A 19,665-nucleotide genomic window follows, 5' to 3' on the forward strand; every position below is an offset into this window, starting at 1 on the left:
TCAGAGTAGGAAAAAATATTGGTATGAATTTTATATGCTGTTTTTCGATTTCTGACCCTATCAGTGAAGTCTGTCCTTCTTTGTCACTTTCTAGTATTCTTCCCCTTTTGCCCTCCCAACTCCCACTTTTCTAAAAACAGTATTGGTTACCATACAGAGAAAATTATAAAATGTTTATTGAGAGACATCAAAGAAGATCTAGAGTGAAGATAAACACTATGCTCATGGATTGTAAGACCTAAGATTACAAAAATGTAAGTTCTCCCTAAATTGATATATAGATTAAATGCAATCTCAATTGTATCTCAACATATTTTCTTATGGAAGTTGACAAGCTGGCTCTATATCTGATGTAGAAATACAAAATATCAAGACAACCAAGACATTCTTGATAAAAAAGGAGAAAGATTTGTCCTACACATAGCAAAACTTACTATAAAGCTAGAGTGTAGATATTGTGGTACTAGCATAGGGATAAGCAATAGACAAATGAAACAATACAGAGCTCAAACAAACCTAAGCATATATAAAAACTTTTGATACATGATAGAAGAGGCTTTTTAAAAAATAATACTTTTTTTTAAAAAAAAGATTTTATTTATTTATTTGACAGACAGAGATCACAAGTAGGCAGAGAGGCAGGCAGAGAGAGAGAGAGGGGAGTTAGCAGGCTCCCCGCAGAGCAGAGAGCCCCATGCGGGGCTCAATCTCAGGACTCTGGGATCATGACCTGAGCCGAAGGCAGAGGCTTTAACTCACTGAGCCACCCAGGTGCCCCCCAAAATACTTATTTATTCAACAGAGAGAGAGACCATAAGCAGGGGGAGCAGCAGAGGGAGAAGGAGAAGCAGACTCCTTGCTGAGCAGGGAGCCCTACTGCAGGGCTCGATCCCAGGACCCCCAAATCACGACCCAAGGCAAAGGCAGACATTTAACCATCTGAGCCACCCAGGTGCCCCTAGAAATGGCTTTTTAAGGACATTTTTATTATTATTGGCAAAATTATTATTATTACTGTAGTAATCTCTACACCCATTGTGGAACTCAAACTTACAACCCTGAGGTCAAGATTTGCAGGCTCTGCTGACTGAGCCAGCCAGGCATCCCACAAAGTGGCTTTCTGGATCAAGAAAGAAAGGATAGTCTTTTCAAAACATGATGTTGCAGCATGCCTGGGTGGCTCAGTCGTTAAGTGTCTACCTTTGGCTCAGGTCCTGATCCCAGGGTCCTAGGATCAAGCCCCACTTCTGGCTCCCTGCTCAGCAGAAAGCCTGCTTCTGCCTCTCCTGCTCCCCCTGCTTGTGTTCCCTCTCTGTATCTCTCTCAGTTAAATAAATTAATAAAATCTTAAAAAACAAAACAACCATGATGTTGCAACAACTGGGGTCTATATGGATAAAAATAAAAGTGGACCCCTATATTCTATCTCACACACTCAGAAATGAGTTCCAACTGGTATAAATAACTAAATATGGAAAACAAAACCCATAAAAAAATTTTTTTAGGGTGCCTGAGTGGCTCAGTAGGTTAAGCCGCTGCCTTCGGCTCAGGTCATGATCTCAGGGTCCTGGGATCGAGGCCCGCATCGGGCTCTCTGCTCAACAGGGAGCCTGCTTCCCTCTCTCTCTCTCTGCCTGCCTCTCTGCCTACTTGTGATCTCTGTCTGTCAAATAAATAAATAAAATCTTTTAAAAAAAAAATTTTTTTTAGATAACAGAGGAGAATGTTTTGACTTCTGGCCAGGGAAACTTTTCCTAAACAAAAGAAAAAGGCTCTAAAAGGAAGTAATTGAAAAATTCAACCAGTGAAAAAATAAAAATATGTCAAAAGACACCACCAAGAAAGTGAAAAGACATGCCACAAAATGGGAGAAGATTATTTGCAGCACATAAAACTAACAAAGGACCGGTATCAAAACAAAATTAAAAACAAAAACTCTTACAAAGCAATTAAAAAAAAATCTAGTAGAAAAAAATAGGCAAAAGATGTGAACAGGTAGTTAAGAGGAAATCCAAATGACCATAAACATATGATAATATGCCTAACATGATTAGTAATCAAGAAAATGAAAAATTAAATCCACAAAATAAATTATACATTCATGGCAAACATTTTTTAAATCTGACAATATCCAGGATTAATGGAAACAAAAAGCAATGAAACCTTTCCTACCCAACTGGCACAACCATTTAGAAAAAGTTTGACATTATCTAGGAATATGCCTCTCCTATAGCAATTCTATCATTAGGTAAATACACTAGAGAAATGTTTGCATGTGTGCACCAGAAGACACGGACAAGATTAAAGATTATATATAGATATAATATACATATTATATCTATACACCATACAAATATAATATAGATACATAAATTATGATGTGCTCAAAGTAGAGAATGCTCAACATCAGTGAAAATTAAATGAACCAGAGCTTTACACAAGAATAAATCTTACAAATAACACTGACAAAAAACAGCAAATCACAAAGCTATACAAAAATACATACAGTATTAGTCCATTTCCAAAAAACTTCAAAAGTGAGTTGAATTAAATTGTTTAAATACACATACCTTGACAAAACTGTACATAAAAGCAAAGAAATTATGATCACAGAAGTCAGGATAGTGGTTACCTCTAGAGGTGAGGAAGAGAACTGTGACCTAGTAAGGAGCATAGTAGGTTGACCAGTAAGGAGCATTTTGGTACAGACAATTTCTATTTCTTATTCTTACTGGTTATAATCATTCTTTAAAAAAGTGCATACAGGGGCGCCTGGGTGGCTCAGTGGGTTAAGCCGCTGCCTTCGGCTCAGGTTATGATCTCAGGGTCCTGGGATCGAGTCCCGCATCGGGCTCTCTGCTTAGCAGGGAGCCTGCTTCCTCCTCTCTCTCTCTGCCTGCCTCTCTGCCTATTTGTGATCTCTCTCTGTCAAATAAATAAATAAAATCTTAAAAAAAATGCATACAGGTTTTATGCTTTGTAATCCACATCTGATATATATCACAAGAAAAAGTAAATTAAAAAATTTTTAAAGTTATTACCACATACTACCTAATATAAAAACTAATCTCACCTGTACAAAAGGGAATTTTTCTCATACCCCTCTTCCAAATGAGAGGAAAGCTAAGTCAGATGCTATACCTTGCAAGCAGGGGTAAATGGTCAAGTTGCTTTGGCTAACAAAAACAAAAACGAGTGAAATAACATTTTTTTTTTTACATTTTAAACTATAATTAATAAATATCAGATATTATTATTATTTTTACCATATATAGCCTTTGCTCTGGGTAAGCCTACTAAAATTCCAGCCAGATGGCACATTCACAGATTCTACTGGCCCATGACCTCCCACAAGTTTATAACTGTTAATGGGTAAAAAATTAAAAGTGAACACCAAATAAACTCTGGAGGAGAAAGGCAGCCAGGAGGCTTTTGTGAGCAAGAATGCAATTTTATTTATGGTCATTGATTCAATAAATAGCCTTACAGAGAGCACTATTTGCAACTAAAACATAACTAAAGTCTTTGGCAGGGAAATGGAGGATAAAAAGAGATTTATATACTTTCACTCACACTTAGAAAACAGTGAGTTCTAGTAACAGGAGATAAAGAAAACAGTGAGTTCTAGTAACAGGAGATAAAGTCAGTCAAATAAACAACAAAAATTAACTGAGCACCTATTGTTGAAGCAAAGAAAAATTTCACCCCGCCTATGTCTATAAAATACTATGTTGAAGGTATAGCCCATGGTTTAAGGAAACTGCAATCAGTGCAGTAATCTGTAATACACATAAAAGCAAAAGACATAGTCCTAAATATGAAAGGTTTTGCTTTTTTTTTTTAATATTTTATTTATTTATTTGACAGAGAGAGATCACAGGTAAGTAGAGAGGCAGGCAGAGAGAGAGAGAGAGAGAGGGAAGCAGGCTCCCCGCGGAGCAGAGAGCCCAATGCGGGACTCGATCCCAGGACCCTGAGATCACGACCTGAGCCGAAGGCAGCAGCTTAACCAACTGAGCCACCCAGGCGCCCCTGAAAGGTTTTGCTTTAAAAAAAAACATGCCTAGTGGCACCTGGGTGGCTCAGTCATTAAGCGTCTGCCTTTGGCTCGGGTCCTGATTCCATGGTCCTAGGATTGAGCCCCACATTGGGCTCCCTGCTCAGTGGGAAGTCTGCTTCTCCTTTCCCCATTCCCGTTCCCCCTGCTTGTATTCCTTCTCTAGCGATCTCTCTCTGTGTCAAATAAATAAATAGAAATCTGTAAAAAAAAAAAAAAATTGTTAAAAAAAAAATGCCCAATTCATACCTCATTTAAATCAAGAGCAGGATAAGGGGTAGAACATGCACTGTGGGAAAGGGTTTCCCTGGGGAGATTCTGAGTCCAAGTGGGTTCTGGTGAGTTGAAAGACCTAAAATAGTATTCATATGAATACTCTTCTAAAATCCTGCTTCCCAATATTTCTATTCAAATGAAATCAGGTCACAAACAATATCAAAAGTGATCTTTATGGGGAAATGAAATCACATAAGTGTGTAGTAAAGTATATCTGCCCCGAGTATTATTTAACACTGGCTAGTCTGGCCACCTTCTTCTCTCTTCAGTTAGCCTTTCTGAGTCACTGTTTCATCAGTTAATCACCTCAAAGATTCCCTATGGATTTCTCCAATTTACTACATTTATTTTAATTTAATTTAAATTAAATTTAAAATCTTTTTCAGATTATGACTTCCATAAGTTTTTTGTGATTAAAAATATTCTTTAAGGGCGCCAGGGTGGCTCTGTGGGTTAAGCCTCTGCCTTCAGCTCAGGTCATGATCTCAGGGTCCTGGGATCGAGTCCCCATTAGGCTCTCTGCTCAGCAAGGAGCCTGCTTCCCCCTCTCTTTCTGCCTGCCTCTCTGCCTACTTGTGATCCCTGTCTGTCAAATAAATAAATAAAATCTTAAAAAAATTCTTTAATGGACAAAAAAGAAAAACTAGAGGATGGCTGATATTCTTAATCTGGAAAAATTGGAATTTTTCCTATACCAAGAAAACAGAATGTGTGGGAACCAGTGAACTAGTGGTTGTTAAGGTCCTTTAAGCTCTGGTTATGTTTCGAAAGGTATGGGAACTGAAGCCAGAGAAACTTAAGGTCATATCCTAGGCCAAAGCAGATCCTACATCTTTTTTTTTTTTTTTAAGATTTTATTTATTTATTTGACAGAGATCACAAATAGAGAGGCAGGCAGAGAGAGAGGAGGAAGCAGGCTCCCCGCCGAGCAGAGAGCCCGATGCGGGGCTCGATGCGGGGCTCGATCCCAGGACCCTGAGATCATGACCTGAGCTGAAAGCAGAGGCTTTAACCCACTGAGCCACCCAGGCGCCCCTGATCCTACATCTTTATAAAGCTCTAACCCACTGTCATGCCAGAGGTCACCTTAGACCACCTGAGTGGTCACTGAGCCAGAGCAATTTTGCCTCCCCCACAAGATATCTGGCAATAAATTTAAACATATTTTGGTTTTTACAACCTCAGATGTATGGGGAGGTGGTTTGCTTCTAACATCTAGTGGGCAAAGTCTGCAAAGCATCTGAAGGTGCAGAGAGCCCCCTATAACAAATAATTGTCCAGTTCAACAGATAAATAATGCAGAGACTGAGAATCTCTGCTTAGCTGTCCTACTATGTAACTTCTACTTCATTAACTTAGTCACCTATAAATTCAAATTTCAGCAAAGGAGACAAACATTAGGGAAATCTGAATCACAGAAAGATATGTGGCCTAAGATTACTTTGGCAGGCAATGACAATACAGTACCAGGACTTCTACTTTCTAATTACTTACATAGTCACATTCTATGCCTGAAATTCAAAATCCTATTTTCTTTTTCTTTTTTTTTTTTTAAGATTTTATTTATTTATTTGACAGAGAGAGATCAGAAGTAGGTGGAGAGGCAGGCAGAGAGAGAGAGAGAGAGGAGGAAGTAGGCTCCCTGCTGAGCAGAGAGCCCGATGCGATGTGGGGCTCCATCCCAGGACCCTGGGATCATGACCTGAGCCAAAGGTAGAGGCTTTAACCCACTGAGCCACCCAGGCACCCCAAATCGTATTTTCATTACATACCATATTTCAGTGGCTTAAAAAGCATATATGGAGAATGGCTTTGGAACAAGACAATCCTGTACTCAAATTCTAGCTCTAACAAATTACTGGCTATATATAAGATCTTAGGAAAGTCCCTCAACCTTACCAGGATTTCATTTCTTCACTATAATATCAGATTAGTAATATCTACCTCACAGAGTTGTTTTAAGAATTAAATGAAAAATGTATTTAAAACACTGAGCACATCTGTCTAGAATAAAATAAATACTAAATACTGTGTTTAATTTGAAAGGGGACTGTAGTTAAGAGTTAGACTTTTGAAAAATCTCTGTCCTGCTACTTACTATAAAATTTCAACAAGTTACTTCATGACTTTGAGCCTTAATTTCCTCATCTGTGAAATGGAGCTAATACCATCCTTCCCATGGGAAAGTGATGAAAACCAATAGATAAAGTCTGTAAAGCACCCAGCATACTTGGAGCTCAGAAAGTGTTCAACATACGGGACTACTCCGATTAGGAAAGTGGGCCCAATAAAAACCCAATCACATTTTCCACATACAAAAGCCCTCCTATATATGTGAACTATATTTTGTCTAATTTTGTGCCATTTGGCCTAGTGAGAGAAAGTTACATTTTTATTTCATAGCTAGGAAATACTCTCTCTTCCTAATCCTCTCTCAATCCGGAAAGTTTTTTTGTTTGTTTATACCTTAAATATATATAATTTTTGTTTGTCAATTAACCTCAAAAAAAGGAAAATATTTTTACTTGATCTTTTTGGTATGAATAATTTTACCTAGGATGTATTTTTGTTCTGTTTTCACCATTAAATTGTAATTGCCTAGAAGGCCTGAACAGCAAACCTAATATTTTCTGGAAACAAAGTCTGAGCTATTTCTTGGCTCCACTAGCAATATTGCCAAGATACCAATATCAGAAAACTCACCTCTTGGCAGGATCATACTGTGCTTAGAGTGACTAGAGGCTTCAAACAACTCTATTTCCTAACTTTAATAATTAGTGCATAGCAAAAAAATTGTACTTTTAGCAGCCAATCTCTCACTATTCAAAGTTATAGTTAAAATAATTACCTAGAAGAAAAGGGAAACCTATTGACTGTGTCTAAAATATCTCAATGTAATAACATAATGACAAATTTACAAGTAATTCGTAGACTTATTCCATTATTTTTAGGTGATACTTCTCTTATTTATTTCAAAGGCTAAGTCACTAAAAATGTTCAAATCCAACACAAAAAAGAGTTTGCTCACCTCTGGAGATTTCTGTATATTCTGGAATACAGCATAGGCAATAAGAGAACTTGAACCGATAACACTGACAGAGATAAAAGATAATCATTAAAAGAAGACTACTAGGGCTCCCTCATTTTTGCTAATGATTTTTTACAGCTTTACTGATATATAACAGATAAAAAAGAAACCACACACTTTTCTAAAATATGGAAAGCTTCATGAATTTGTGTGCCATGCTTGCATAGGGGACATGCTAATCTCTGTATCATTCCTACTGGTTTTGCAAATCAGTCCTGATGACCCAAGTCCTTTGATTTTCAGATGTTATTACTCAATCTGTTTTTTTGTTATTGTTGATGTTACATTTTATTAATCAGAAAATATCAACATGGTAAAGAACAGCATTTCTCCCTGAAGAGTAAAAGCAAATACCCAGGGGGAAAAATGCAGGAAACTTTAGAATTCTACAGTTTTGCTTTTACTAGTTAAAACAGTCATAGAACGTAAGATTAAATAAATTTACCTCAGAGTAGCCATAACAAATTGTATCCACTGTATTGCAGAAAAAACCTAAACAAAACATAAAAGAGAATAAAACCAAAACTTTAACATTTAATATTCAACCTTACTCCAATTTCACTGTTTATTAACTGTCTCTGCAGAGCACAAACTCTTCAGTGCCTAATCAAAATACCCTACAAGTCTGAGACACAGCAGAAAGGCCTCTGGAAAGGCAGGGTGGTTCCTTGTTTCCTCTCTTACTGCTCCATCTCTCGAAAACAGTAAGATAAAAAGAGTAGAGAGGTGGACAGAAAATGAAAAGAGGTAAAGAAGTGGACAGAAAAGAGAGTTGGATGAGCATATTTTAAAAGAAAAGAATAAAATGGAGAAGAGGAAGGAAAAGTTAAATTTTGAGAGAATAGACATGCGTGAAAAGAACAGGTACAAGGAAAGGTAAACAAATACTAAATAGAGTTGACTGATAACTAGAGAGAGAAAAAATAGAATAGTAAGGAGTAAAGAAATAGGAAGAAGTAGTAAAGAGATACTGTGAGTGAAAAGTACAGAACAAGGAGGAAGAAAGGAGGAGCAAAAAGAAAGGGACAACTTATAATCTCACCAAGTCCCAATTGTCCTCCAGAATGCTAGCCTCCAGCAGGAAGGCCATGGGGACTTCTGCCCCAGCTATGCTTACGCAGGCCGATCTTTCTCAGGTTCTGAATCCTGAAGCACAGAACAGGTGGCTCCACCCCCAGCTCTGCTGGGCTCCTCCCTACCCAATCCCGCTCTGTATCTTGAGGACAAGGAAAGAGGTGGTGACAAGTGGAGGAGAAAGCCAAGCAGAAAGAACAAAAATAGAAAGAGCAGGTGACAAGGAAACAAAGTATTAGGAATTATAAGAGGAAGAGACAGGAATAATAAAAAATAGAGAGAATGGTGAAAAGATAAATGGAGCTACAAGAGAGAAATGGAACAGAAAAAAAGGAGAGAAAGGTAAGGAAGAAAAAGGAGGTCTGCTTAACACTTGCCCCATTTAGGGATAAAAGCCTGTGATGGAAAAGAGAGACTGCATATTAAAGCAATCAGTAAATTTTTAGTAATACCAAGAAAAGCTGTGACGAGAATGGGCTGTTAATATCTCACATTTAATAGTAACATCTGAAATCTTCTGTACCAAAATTCCCACCAGAAATATATTACATGACTCATTTAATATACTTGTTTATATATCAAATCTGTGTAAAGCATTGTGCTATAGAAGATACAAAGACAAATAAGAGACAGACCCAGATTTCCAGGAGCTTATAATACAGCAGGAAAAATTACCTGAATGCCAGAATCTTAAATTATCTGCACACAAAAAAATATACACTGCCTTTCATTTGAACAACATTTGGAAGAACTGGTAAAATTTGGACAAGGACTATAGTAAGGAGAAAGCAGAAGGAGAATATTTCTATGTAACCATTTAGCTTTCATCCAAACATACTTTCATACACTCTACAAAATATTTGACTGATAACATAAATTGGATCATTTGCATAGGTTCAGTGATTTAAATATGTGATTCACTTATTCATAGGAGGTTAATATAGGATTCATTTGTTCACCATAGTGTGGAGTAGAAGAAGGGACATCATTAAACAGAGGTAGGTTTTGGTAGGAAACTATTAAATTGGAGGCAGGTTCTAACCACTTTGCTTAAGGTACTAAATAAACAAATAAAAAACACAAGTCGATTTCTGGTTCAGAAATCCCTACTATAAGGTCTCAGGGAGTGTTCTGAGGCCTCTAATCATCTATCCATCTAATAAGGGCGAGAGGACTAATGACAGTCTCACCAAGTGATAAGAGAATGCCTTTGGACAAAGGACTCTTGTCTTGGTCAAGAACAAATCTCAAATTGTTCAAGAAACAACCATGCCAAATCAGTCTGCTGCTCTTGATATAAGAACTTTTCACTTTTGGCACTCTTCTAAAATGTCTTATGCCACTGACCAAATTCCCATTTGGGGATTTACCTTTCCATTTTTCCTCTCTGTATTAGTACCCTGCTTTTTGTATATTTAGCACTATTCCCCCTTGAAATATCTTTTTTTAAAAGATTTTATTTATTTACTTGACAGAGATCACAAGTAGGCAGAGAGGCAGGCAGAGAGAGAGAGGAGGAGGAAGCAGGCTCCCTGCCGAGCAGAGAGCCCGATGCAGGACTCAATTCCAGGACCCTGGGATCATGACCTGAGCCGAAGGCAGAGGCTTTAACCCATTGCGCCACCCAGGCGCCCTGAAATATCTTTTGAAACATAATCTTCCCATCTTTCTTTTCTGCAAGGGCTAACCCAAGCCCAAATGAAGTGGGTGATACTTACTTTTAATTTTCTCTTCTCTTTTTACTTAGCTCCTTAGTAAGCTCAAAAACATCACAGCTCATTTAATGTAATGGGCTACTATATTTCATGTATCAATTAAATTAATAGATATTCTTTAAACTTCTACCATGAGCAAGTTACAACTGTGGATACAAAGTCAAAAAACTAAATTAAATTTAGTTTAAAGGTTAAATTACATTTAACCTTCCTAGTAAAATATTTTTATTTAAGCAAAAATTATACTTAACTCAAATAAGATTCCTAGTAATAACATCTACCAATTATCAGGTGCTATCTATGTATAAGACTCTATGCTAAGCATTCTAATTGTCAACAAAAATTTTGAGGTAAAAAGTAATATTCCCATTTTTAAAAAAAGTTTTAGAAACTCCACACCCAGTGTGGGTCTTGAACCCACAACCCTAAGATTAAGAGTCCCATGTTCTACCAACTGAGCTAACCAGGCACCCCACTAATGTTCACATTTTTTCAGATGAAGAAACTGAGATTTAAAGAAGTCACTTCTAATGGTTATAGAGTCATCAACGGTAATACCAATATTCAAATCCAGTCATTCTGACTTCATAGTTTGCACTCTTAACACACACAATATTCTAATGGAGAACTAGTTAATAGGAAGAGAGGGAAAGATAATTTTAAAAATTAATGTAACATCTGGGACACCTGGGTAGCTCAGTCATTCAAGCATCTGCCTTCAGCTGAGGTCATGATCCTAAGGTCCTGGGTTGGAGTCCTGCATCGGGCTCCTTGCTCAGCAGGTAGCCTGCTTCCTTCTGTCCTTCCACCCCTCCCCTCACCCCATGCTCTCTCTTGCTCTCCCAAATAGATAAATAAAATCTTTACCAAAAACAAAACAAAAAGAATGTAACATCAAGGTAGCTCTTTTATTAGGCAATTACTTCTTAGATATGACAATAAATGCATAAGCAACAAAAGAAAAACACAGATAAATTGGTCGTTTTCAAAATTAAAAACTTTGCTGCTTCAAAGGATACCATCAAGAAAGTGAAGACAAGCCACAGAATAGAAAGAATATTTAAAAATCCTGTATCTGATAAGGGACTTATATAGAGAATATATAAGAACTCCTACAGGGGCACCTGGTAGCTCAGTCAGTTAAGCCTCTGATTCTCGACTTTGGCTCAGGTCATGATCTCAGGATGATAAGATCAAACCGCAGGACAGGCTCCATGCTCAGCAAGGAGTCTGCCTGAGATTCTCACTCCCTCTCCTTTGCCCCTCCCCCTACTCACGTGCACCCTCTTTAAACAAACAAATAAATACAAAACAAAATCTTAAAAAAAAAAACCCTCCTACAATTCAATAATAAAAATACAATACAGGGGCGCCTGGGTGGCTCAGCCACTGGGCATCTGCCTTTGGCTCAGGTCATGATCCCAGGGATCTGGGATCGAGCCTGGCATCAGGCTCCCCATTCAGTGGGACCCCTGCCTCTCCCTCTCCCACTCCCCCTGCTTGTGTTCTCTCTCTCATTATTTCTCTCTGTCAAATAAATAAATAAAATCTTTTTTAAAAATTCAACCCAATTTAAAAACTGGCAAAGGCTTTATTTTTTTTAAAGATTTTATTTATTTGACAGAGAGCACAAGTAGGCAGAGCAGCAGGCAGAGCGAGAGGGAGAAGCAGACTCCCCGCTGAGCAGGGAGCCCGATTCGGGGCTGGATCCCAGGACCCTGGGACCATGACCCAAGCCGAAGGCAGCTGTTCAACCCACTGAGCCACCCGGGCACCCCGGTAAAGGTTTTAAAGAGAAGTTTCTCGCCCCAAATAAATAAATGACTAATAACACAGGAAAAGATGATTAACATCATTAGCCAGCAGGGAAATACAAATTAAAGTCACAATGAGATAACTTTTCATATCTACCAGGATAGCTATAAATGATAGACAATAGCTACTGTTGCAGAAACTGTGGAGGAATAGAAACTCATATACTGCTGGTGAGAATGTAAAATACTGCAGCCACTTTGGCAGTTGCTCAAAAGATTAAACATACCTTATATGACTCAGCTGCTAGGTATAAACTTAGTTCTACTTCTAGGTATATACCCAAGAGAAACTAAACATATGTCCACACAAAAACTTTAACACAAATGTTTATCACATTGTTATTCATAAAAGAAAAAAAGGTAGAAACACAAGTGTCCACCAACGGGTGAATGGATAGATAAAATGTAGTATATCCACAAAATGAAGTATTATTCAACAATTACAAGGAAAGAAGTACTGGTGCATTCCACACCATCAAGAACCTTGGGAACATTATGCTAAATGAAAGAAGCCAATCACAAAAGACCACATATTGCATGGGTCCATTTGTATAAATCTTCAAAATAAGCAAATTTATACACACATAAGGAAAATTAGTAGTTGCCTAGAGCTGGGAAGTTAATTTGGGAGAGAATGGGGAGTGACTACTGATGGGCACATGATTTCTTTATAGTGTGACAAAAATATTCTAAAATTAGACAGTGGTGATGGTTGCACACTTTACAAATATACTAAAACTCATTGAATTGTATACTTTAAGAGGATAAACTGTAAATAGGAAAATTTTATAAGGAAATGACCCTTTGCTGAAATTCATGGTATAATGATTAATGGGTAACATGTTTCTGTCTTTCCTACTGAAAAGAATAATATTTAGAATAAAAAGTGTAAAACAAACATTTTAAGAGGGAACTGAAGATAAAGTTAGTAAGAGAGCACCTGACTGCTCTAAATGAATCCACCACTCCTGGTCTGAACAAAGTATACTCTAGGACTTTGATAAAACTTGCAGGTTAAACCACTGAATAAAATCTGAGAGTTTGTGTAAAAATGGGAAAATTGTTAGAAGTTGTAGAATATCATAGAAATTTCTACAAATTGTAGAAAATTGGTGATAACTAAATTTTTATTTCTAAGGAAAAAAGATGGTAGAATCTGCAAACCAGGGGCGCCTGGGTGGCTCAGAGGGTTAAGCCTCTGCCTTCGGCTCAGGTCATGATCCCAGGGTGCTGGAATCGAGCCCCACATTGGGCTCTCTGCTCAGTGGGGAGCCTGCTTCCTCCTCTCTCTCTGCCTGCCTCTCTGCCTACTTGTGATCTCTCTGTCCAATAAATAAATAAAATCTTTAAAAAAACAAAAAGAAGGGCGCCTGGGTGGCTCAGTGGGTTAAGCCGCTGCCTTCGGCTCAGGTCATGATCTCAGGGTTCTGGGATCGAGTCCCGCATCGGGCTCTTTGCTCAGCAGGGAGCCTGCTTCCCTCTCTCTCTCTCTCTCTGCCTGCCTCTCCGTCTACTTGCGATTTCTCTCTGTCAAATAAATAAATAAAATCTTTAAAAAAAAAAAAAACAAAAACAAAAAGAATCTGCAAACCATAGATCAAAGATCTCAGTACTGATCCCAAATAAGATTCTAAAATGAACCATCCAAAAAGTGTGCTTCTAAACAATTTTTTAAAAAGTAATAACTAAGTTGGAATGGATTTATTTAAAAAATCATGCCAAACTACCCCGTTCTTTCTTTGGATAGAATTACCATAGTATATACGCTATTTTGACAAAGCATTTGGTGAGAAATTTCATGATATAAAAATAAGGAGAGGCATCTGAATTTGAGTGTCCAAATCTTGATTTTGGCTTGGGTTGTAATCTCAGGCTCATAGGTACATCAGGCTCCGCACTCAGCAGGAGGTCTGCTTGGGATTCTCTCTCTCCCTCTGCTCCTCCCCCTGCTCATTCTCTCTCTCTCTCTCAAATAAATAATATCTTAAAAAATAATAATGAGGGGTGCCTGGGTGACTCAGTTGGTTGGGCGACTGCCTTTGGCTCAGGTCATGATCCTGGAGCCCTGGGATCGAGTCCCACATTGGGCTCCCAGCTCCATGAGGAGTCTGCTTCTCCCTCTGACCCTCTCCCTTGTCATTCTCTCTCACTCTCTATCAAATACATAAATAAAATCTTTTTAAAAAATTTAAAATAACAATAATAATAATGAGGGGGTGCCTGTGTTGCTCAGTTGGTTAAGCATCTGCCTTCGGCTCAGGTCCTGATCTTAGGGTCCTGGGATCTAGGCCTGCATTGGGTTCCCTGCTCAGCGGGAAGTCTGCTTCTTCCTCCCCCCTCCCTCTATCCCATTCCAGCTCTCTCCTCAAATAAATAAATAAAATCTGAAAAAAAGAAGAAAAAAAAAGGAAATACAGGCCAAGTGGAAGCACAATTAACAGCATTCCTTGCACAAATAAGCCTAAGGGAGAGTTAACTAAATGATCAATATCAACTTAGAAATGACTTCTAGTGGGGTTAATCAGCATTCTGACTTGGCACAGTTCTGTAAAACACTTTCATTAATGACTTCAGAGAAAATATAGTGGGCACATTTATCAGTGTGTGTGTTAAGTTGCATAACAACTTTCCACAAATTTAGTGACTTAGAACACACATTATCTCACAGCTTCTGTGGATCAGGAGTATAAGAATAGCTTAGTTGGGTCTTCTGTTTCAAGGTCTCTCACAAGGCTTAATCAAGATTATCAACCAGGGCTGAGTCTCATCTGAAGGCTCAAATGGGGAAGGATTATGCTTTCAAGTTCACAAAGTTGTTGGTCTAACACAGTTCTTCCAGGGTTGTTGATCAAACACTTCACTCAGTTCTTCACCACATGGATTTCTGCAAGATATCTTCCAATCAAGATGGAAGTCAGAACCTTATGCAACAAAATCACTTTAGTGACATTCTATCACCACTTCTGTATTCTCTTGACCACATATCTTCCCACCAGCCAAGGAGAAAGGATCACATGAGAGGGTAAATATCAAAAGGCAGGGATTATTGGAGACTATCTTAGGGTCTGCCACTGTGTTTTCATCCAATGTATCAAGTACTTTCCCAATTCAGGTAATTTATAATAGCGTTCCTCTTTCTGCAATGTTCTTCCCCCAGATAATCACAAGACTAGCTCCTTCTCATCCTTCAAGTATCAGCTTAAAAGTCATTACCTCTGAGATGTAACATTTATCAAATTCCAAAATATCATGTTTGTTTTTGCTGTCTGCTTTCCCCTAGTAGACTGGAACATCCTTGAGGACAGGCAACTTACCTCTCTGATTCACTCTAATATCTTCAATACCTAAAAAAGTGCCAAAAATAGGTACTCAGTATTTATTGAATGAATGTACTCAAGTTGTGGGAGGTAGATGACAGATTTAAGATCTAATAAGACCTAAATACTTTAGAATAATGAGTTTCATTTAACAAGATAAAAGTTAATGGAAATAAAGGTATATTGTCCTTGCATCTAAAACACCAACTGGACAAAGATTAGTATGAAAAGTAGCAACATTTTACTTTAAAAATCTAGAGCAGTGCTAGCCAATAAAAATATAAGTTACAGACGTAATCTAAAAGTTTCCGGTGGGGGTGTCTGGGTGGTTCGGTGAGCTAAGCATCTGCCTTGTGGTCAGGTCATGATCCCGGAGTCCTGGGATGAAGTCCCATATCAGGCTTCCTGCTCAACAGGGAATCTGCTTCTCCCTCTGCCCTTTACCCTGCCTATGCTCTCTTGCTAACTCTCTCTCTCAAATAAATAAAATCTTAAAATAAATAAATAAATAAATAAATAAAAGATTCTAGTGACCACACTAAAAAAGCAAAAACAGATGAAATTTTAATAATAAATTTTACTTAACCTAAATATCCAAATTTTGTCCAACATGCAATCAATATAGAAAATCACTGATATAGGGGCACCTGGGTGGCTCAGTGGGTTGGGCCGCTGCCTTCGGCTCAGGTCATGATCTCAGGGTCCTGGGATCGAGTCCCGCATCGGGCTCTCTGCTCGGTGGGGAGCCTGCTTCCTCCTCTCTCTCTCTCTCTGCCTGCCTCTCTACCTACTTGTGATCTCTATCTGTCAAATAAATAAAATCTTTAAAAAAAAAAAAAAAAGAAAATCACTGATATATTTTACATTTGTAATTTTGATCTTCGAAATTGTTTTATAACATCTCAATTCAGAACAGCCACATTTCAAGAGTTTAGTAGCTATATGTGATATTATAAATATCATTTTTATTTAGACGCTTTAATTTATAACTAGATGTTGGAGGCTCTTGCATTTGGATTTTATCCTACAAAAATGTCACTATAAATTTCTATAATCAAGCAAATTTCCAAGAAAAGAAATGGTATGACATAATAACCATTATAGGTAGTCTTAAGCGAATTATGTACTATATGGCAGATACTATTGTAAATGCTTTATAACTAGTGTTAACTAATTAAATTAGTGTGGATTAATTTAATCCACTCACAATCCTATAAGAAAAGTATTACTATTATCCCTATTTTATGTGATTATAATTACACATTGGCAGTGTGCAGGAAAGACTGAAGGGGGAAGAGATTGGCAAGAGTTAGGTTACTTTTATTTACTTACTTATATTCCACTTTGACCTAGATAGTATTTCAGGTGGCTTATAAGAGTATGAAAATAAGACAAATTAACATGAATTCAAAGTGGGACAAAAGTGTGGAGGCCAAGAAAAACAAGGCTGTACCCACCTCGAGTCTTAAGTACAGCCATCTTGACAAAGCAAAAGCTGGCACCTTACACTCCCTCTCCACCCGCTCCCCTCCCCTCGGTAGTATGTGTGACATTCCTCAGCCACCCCTGGCTGCCCTAAAAGAAATACAAATAGTTAACTTGCAGAGATCACAATCCTGTAAGACAGGAGTCTCCCTCGGTTTAGAAATGTCCTAGAGAGGGGCGCCTGGGTGGCTCAGTGGGTTGAGCCTCTGCCTTCAGCTCAGGTCATGATCTCAGGGTTCTGGGATCGAGTCCCGCATCAGGCTCTCTGCTCAACAGGGAGCCTGCTTCCCTCTCTCTCTCTCTGCCTGCCTCTCCATCTACTTGTGATTTCTGTCAAATAAATAAATAAAATCTTAAAAAAAAAAAAAAAAAAGAAAAGAAATGTCCTAGAGAGGGGCACCTGGGTGGCTCAGTGTAAAGCCTCTGCCTTAGGCTCAGGTCATGATCCCATGATCCCATGATCCCAGGGTCCTGGGATAAGCTCCACATCGGGCTCTCTGCTCAGCGGGGAGCCTGCTTCTCCCTCTCTCTCTCTGCCTGCCTCTCTGCCTACTTGTGATCTCTCTCTCTGTTACATGAAGAAGTAAAAAATCTTTAGGAAAAAAAAAACCCACACAAAAAAACAAATGTCTTAGAGATATGACAACAGCCCAGTTTTCAGAGGCAAATAACTCAGTTCCCCAAGGCCTATTGTCGCCCTCCCCACCATAAAACTGAAGGAGGCTGAGGCAGAAGCAAATGTAAATAAAGTTAAATTTCTTCTAAACCCAAATCTCACTAACAAGGACACCTGATAGGAAAGTGTGAAACTTTATCTCTAAACCTCCAAGATAGTGTCAGCAATCATTCCCAAGCATATGACCCACGGATATACATCTAAAGGGTCTCAGGAGATTTTTTTTTTTAAGATTTTATTTATTTGACAGAGAGAGATCACAAGTAAGCAGAGAGGCAGGCAGAGAGAGAGGAGGAAGCAGGCTCCCCACTGAGCAGAGAGCCCGATGTGGGGCTCAATCCCAGGACCCTGAGATCATGACCCGACCGAAGGCAGAGGCTCAACCCACTGAGCCACCAGGCGCCCCTCATGAGAAGATTTTTATTTCTAGTAACAAATAACCTTTCTCCCAACAATAGCTAGCCCCTCGAGGGCCTGGAGACCTTGCTTCCAAAATTTCTTACAGAGACTTACATCATCCCCTTTGTCCTCACCCACCGAAGAGTCCACCCCTACTCTGCCTTTAAAAACTCTGACTATAATCTGGTTCGGGGTCCAAGTCCCTACTCTGCTGTGTCGGGTATACTTGGGGCCAAGCATGTCACCTCAAGGTCCAACTCCCTACTCTTCTATGTCGGGTATACTTGGGACCAAGCTTAAGCTTGTCAAATAAACCCTCGTGTGATCACATCGGTGTCGGCTCCTTGGTGGTCTCTCAGACGCGAAAACTCAGGCATAACAAAAAGAAGAAAAACATCTCTGTTTAAACAATTTGATCCACAGATGTTAAAATCTCTAAGATTTTTTAATGTTACTTCATTGAAAAAACAATATTAAAATAACAGAAATCCGTGTTTCCTACAATCTCATCAGCTAGTCGGAATGTCCTTTTTATTTTTGTTACTTTAAGTCCTTGTCCCTATACATATTCAGTTTCTATCCATTTGTAGTAACTCTATAGCTAGTATTTTATATTCTATATTTTTCTCAACATTATTCCATAATAATTTTATTCTCTTTTGTTAGTCTTATTTTCTTTCTCTTCATTCCTCTAGACTGTAACCAATGCTAAAAGCCTAACGTATTTCTCTGCATCTTTCTCTATGCTTGTTAAAATATATCCAAATAGAGACAAAGGACACAGTCCCTCTTTGGGTTGCTGGAAGGAAGCACAAAGGAACAGCTGAAAAAGAAAACTAAAACCACCCCTCAGGGCACAGCAACAACCCTAACAAGACCTCCCACCAGCCCAGACCACCCAGATCTTTTGAGCTAAACCCCAGAAGGACCTTGGAGTGACCACTGGAATAACCTGCAATTATCTTTACCTCATTATAATACTAAAATCTCTGCCTAAGGAGGAGCCTCCACCTCATTTACGTAACATACAAAGTGTTTATAGGATTTTATGCCTGCCTCTACATACAGTGACAAGGCTTTCCTATCTAAATATTCATCCTGGGGTGCCTGGCTGGCTCAGTAGGGAGAGCATGCAATTGGTGAGTTAGAGCCTCATGTTGGGTATAGAGTTACTAAAAAACAAATAAATAAAAACTATTCATCCTAACCCTAAACAAAAAGCACCCATTCACCCTCCCTTGGGGTGAATTCACAGCTTTAGAAGCTATTTCCCATGATCTCTTTATTTGCTGCATATGAAGTTTACTTTATGCAATAAAAAAAAAAACACATCCAAATGCATACATACATAATAGGGGTTATTATGTTTATGTTATGTTTTAGTTACAGGATTTTAAAAATGGAATCACATATTTCTGTACACATTTCTTTTCTCATCCAGTATTTCATGGAAATAGTTCTAACCCATTCTGATAGCTGTATAATATTCTATATAAGATCATTTCTCTAGGGGCACCTGGCTGACTCAGTCAGTAGAGTTCAACTCTTGATCTTGGGGTCTTGAATTCAGATCCCACACTGGGCATTGAGCCTACTTTTAAAAAAGACAAACATCATTTATCCAACACTTACTCTTGTGAGTTGTCCTTAGGTTTTTTCTTTTCTTCTTTTTTTCATCTACAAACAATGCTGCAATAAATATTCCTAATCTCTGCACTTATAACCTCCTGCTATGCTGATGACTTTGCTATTAAAGAATAAATT

At 38.4% G+C, this 19,665-nt stretch overlaps 1 protein-coding gene and 1 non-coding gene across 10 annotated transcripts in view; both read right to left on the minus strand.

Annotated features, from left to right (window-relative positions):
• Positions 1–19,665, minus strand: part of TMEM116 (transmembrane protein 116) — a 104,217-nt gene that overhangs the window by 78,851 nt on the left and 5,701 nt on the right. For 2 of the 9 annotated variants that reach the window (XM_013056548.2, XM_004753256.3), the window contains exons 2-4: positions 15,339–15,368; positions 7,867–7,913; positions 7,362–7,425 (exon numbers count right to left, since the gene is read on the minus strand). In XM_013056548.2, coding sequence (XP_012912002.1) covers positions 7,362–7,425; positions 7,867–7,880 — 78 coding nt within the window. In that variant the 5' untranslated portion in view covers positions 7,881–7,913; positions 15,339–15,368. Of the gene's footprint in view, positions 1–7,361; positions 7,426–7,866; positions 7,914–8,463; positions 8,607–15,338; positions 15,369–19,665 lie in introns of those variants that run through there. The other 7 variants (XM_045073772.1, XM_004753254.3, XM_045073773.1 and 4 more) reach the window with 6 other exon arrangements.
• LOC123390165 lies at positions 7,544–7,646 on the minus strand. The gene has a single exon (XR_006604817.1). It is a non-coding gene; the product is annotated as a U6 spliceosomal RNA (small nuclear RNA).

This window comes from Mustela putorius, unplaced genomic scaffold, assembly GCF_011764305.1.
Source record: "Mustela putorius furo isolate JIRA1106 unplaced genomic scaffold, ASM1176430v1.1 tig00537248_pilon_pilon_pilon, whole genome shotgun sequence".
NCBI lineage: Eukaryota > Metazoa > Chordata > Mammalia > Carnivora > Mustelidae > Mustela > Mustela putorius.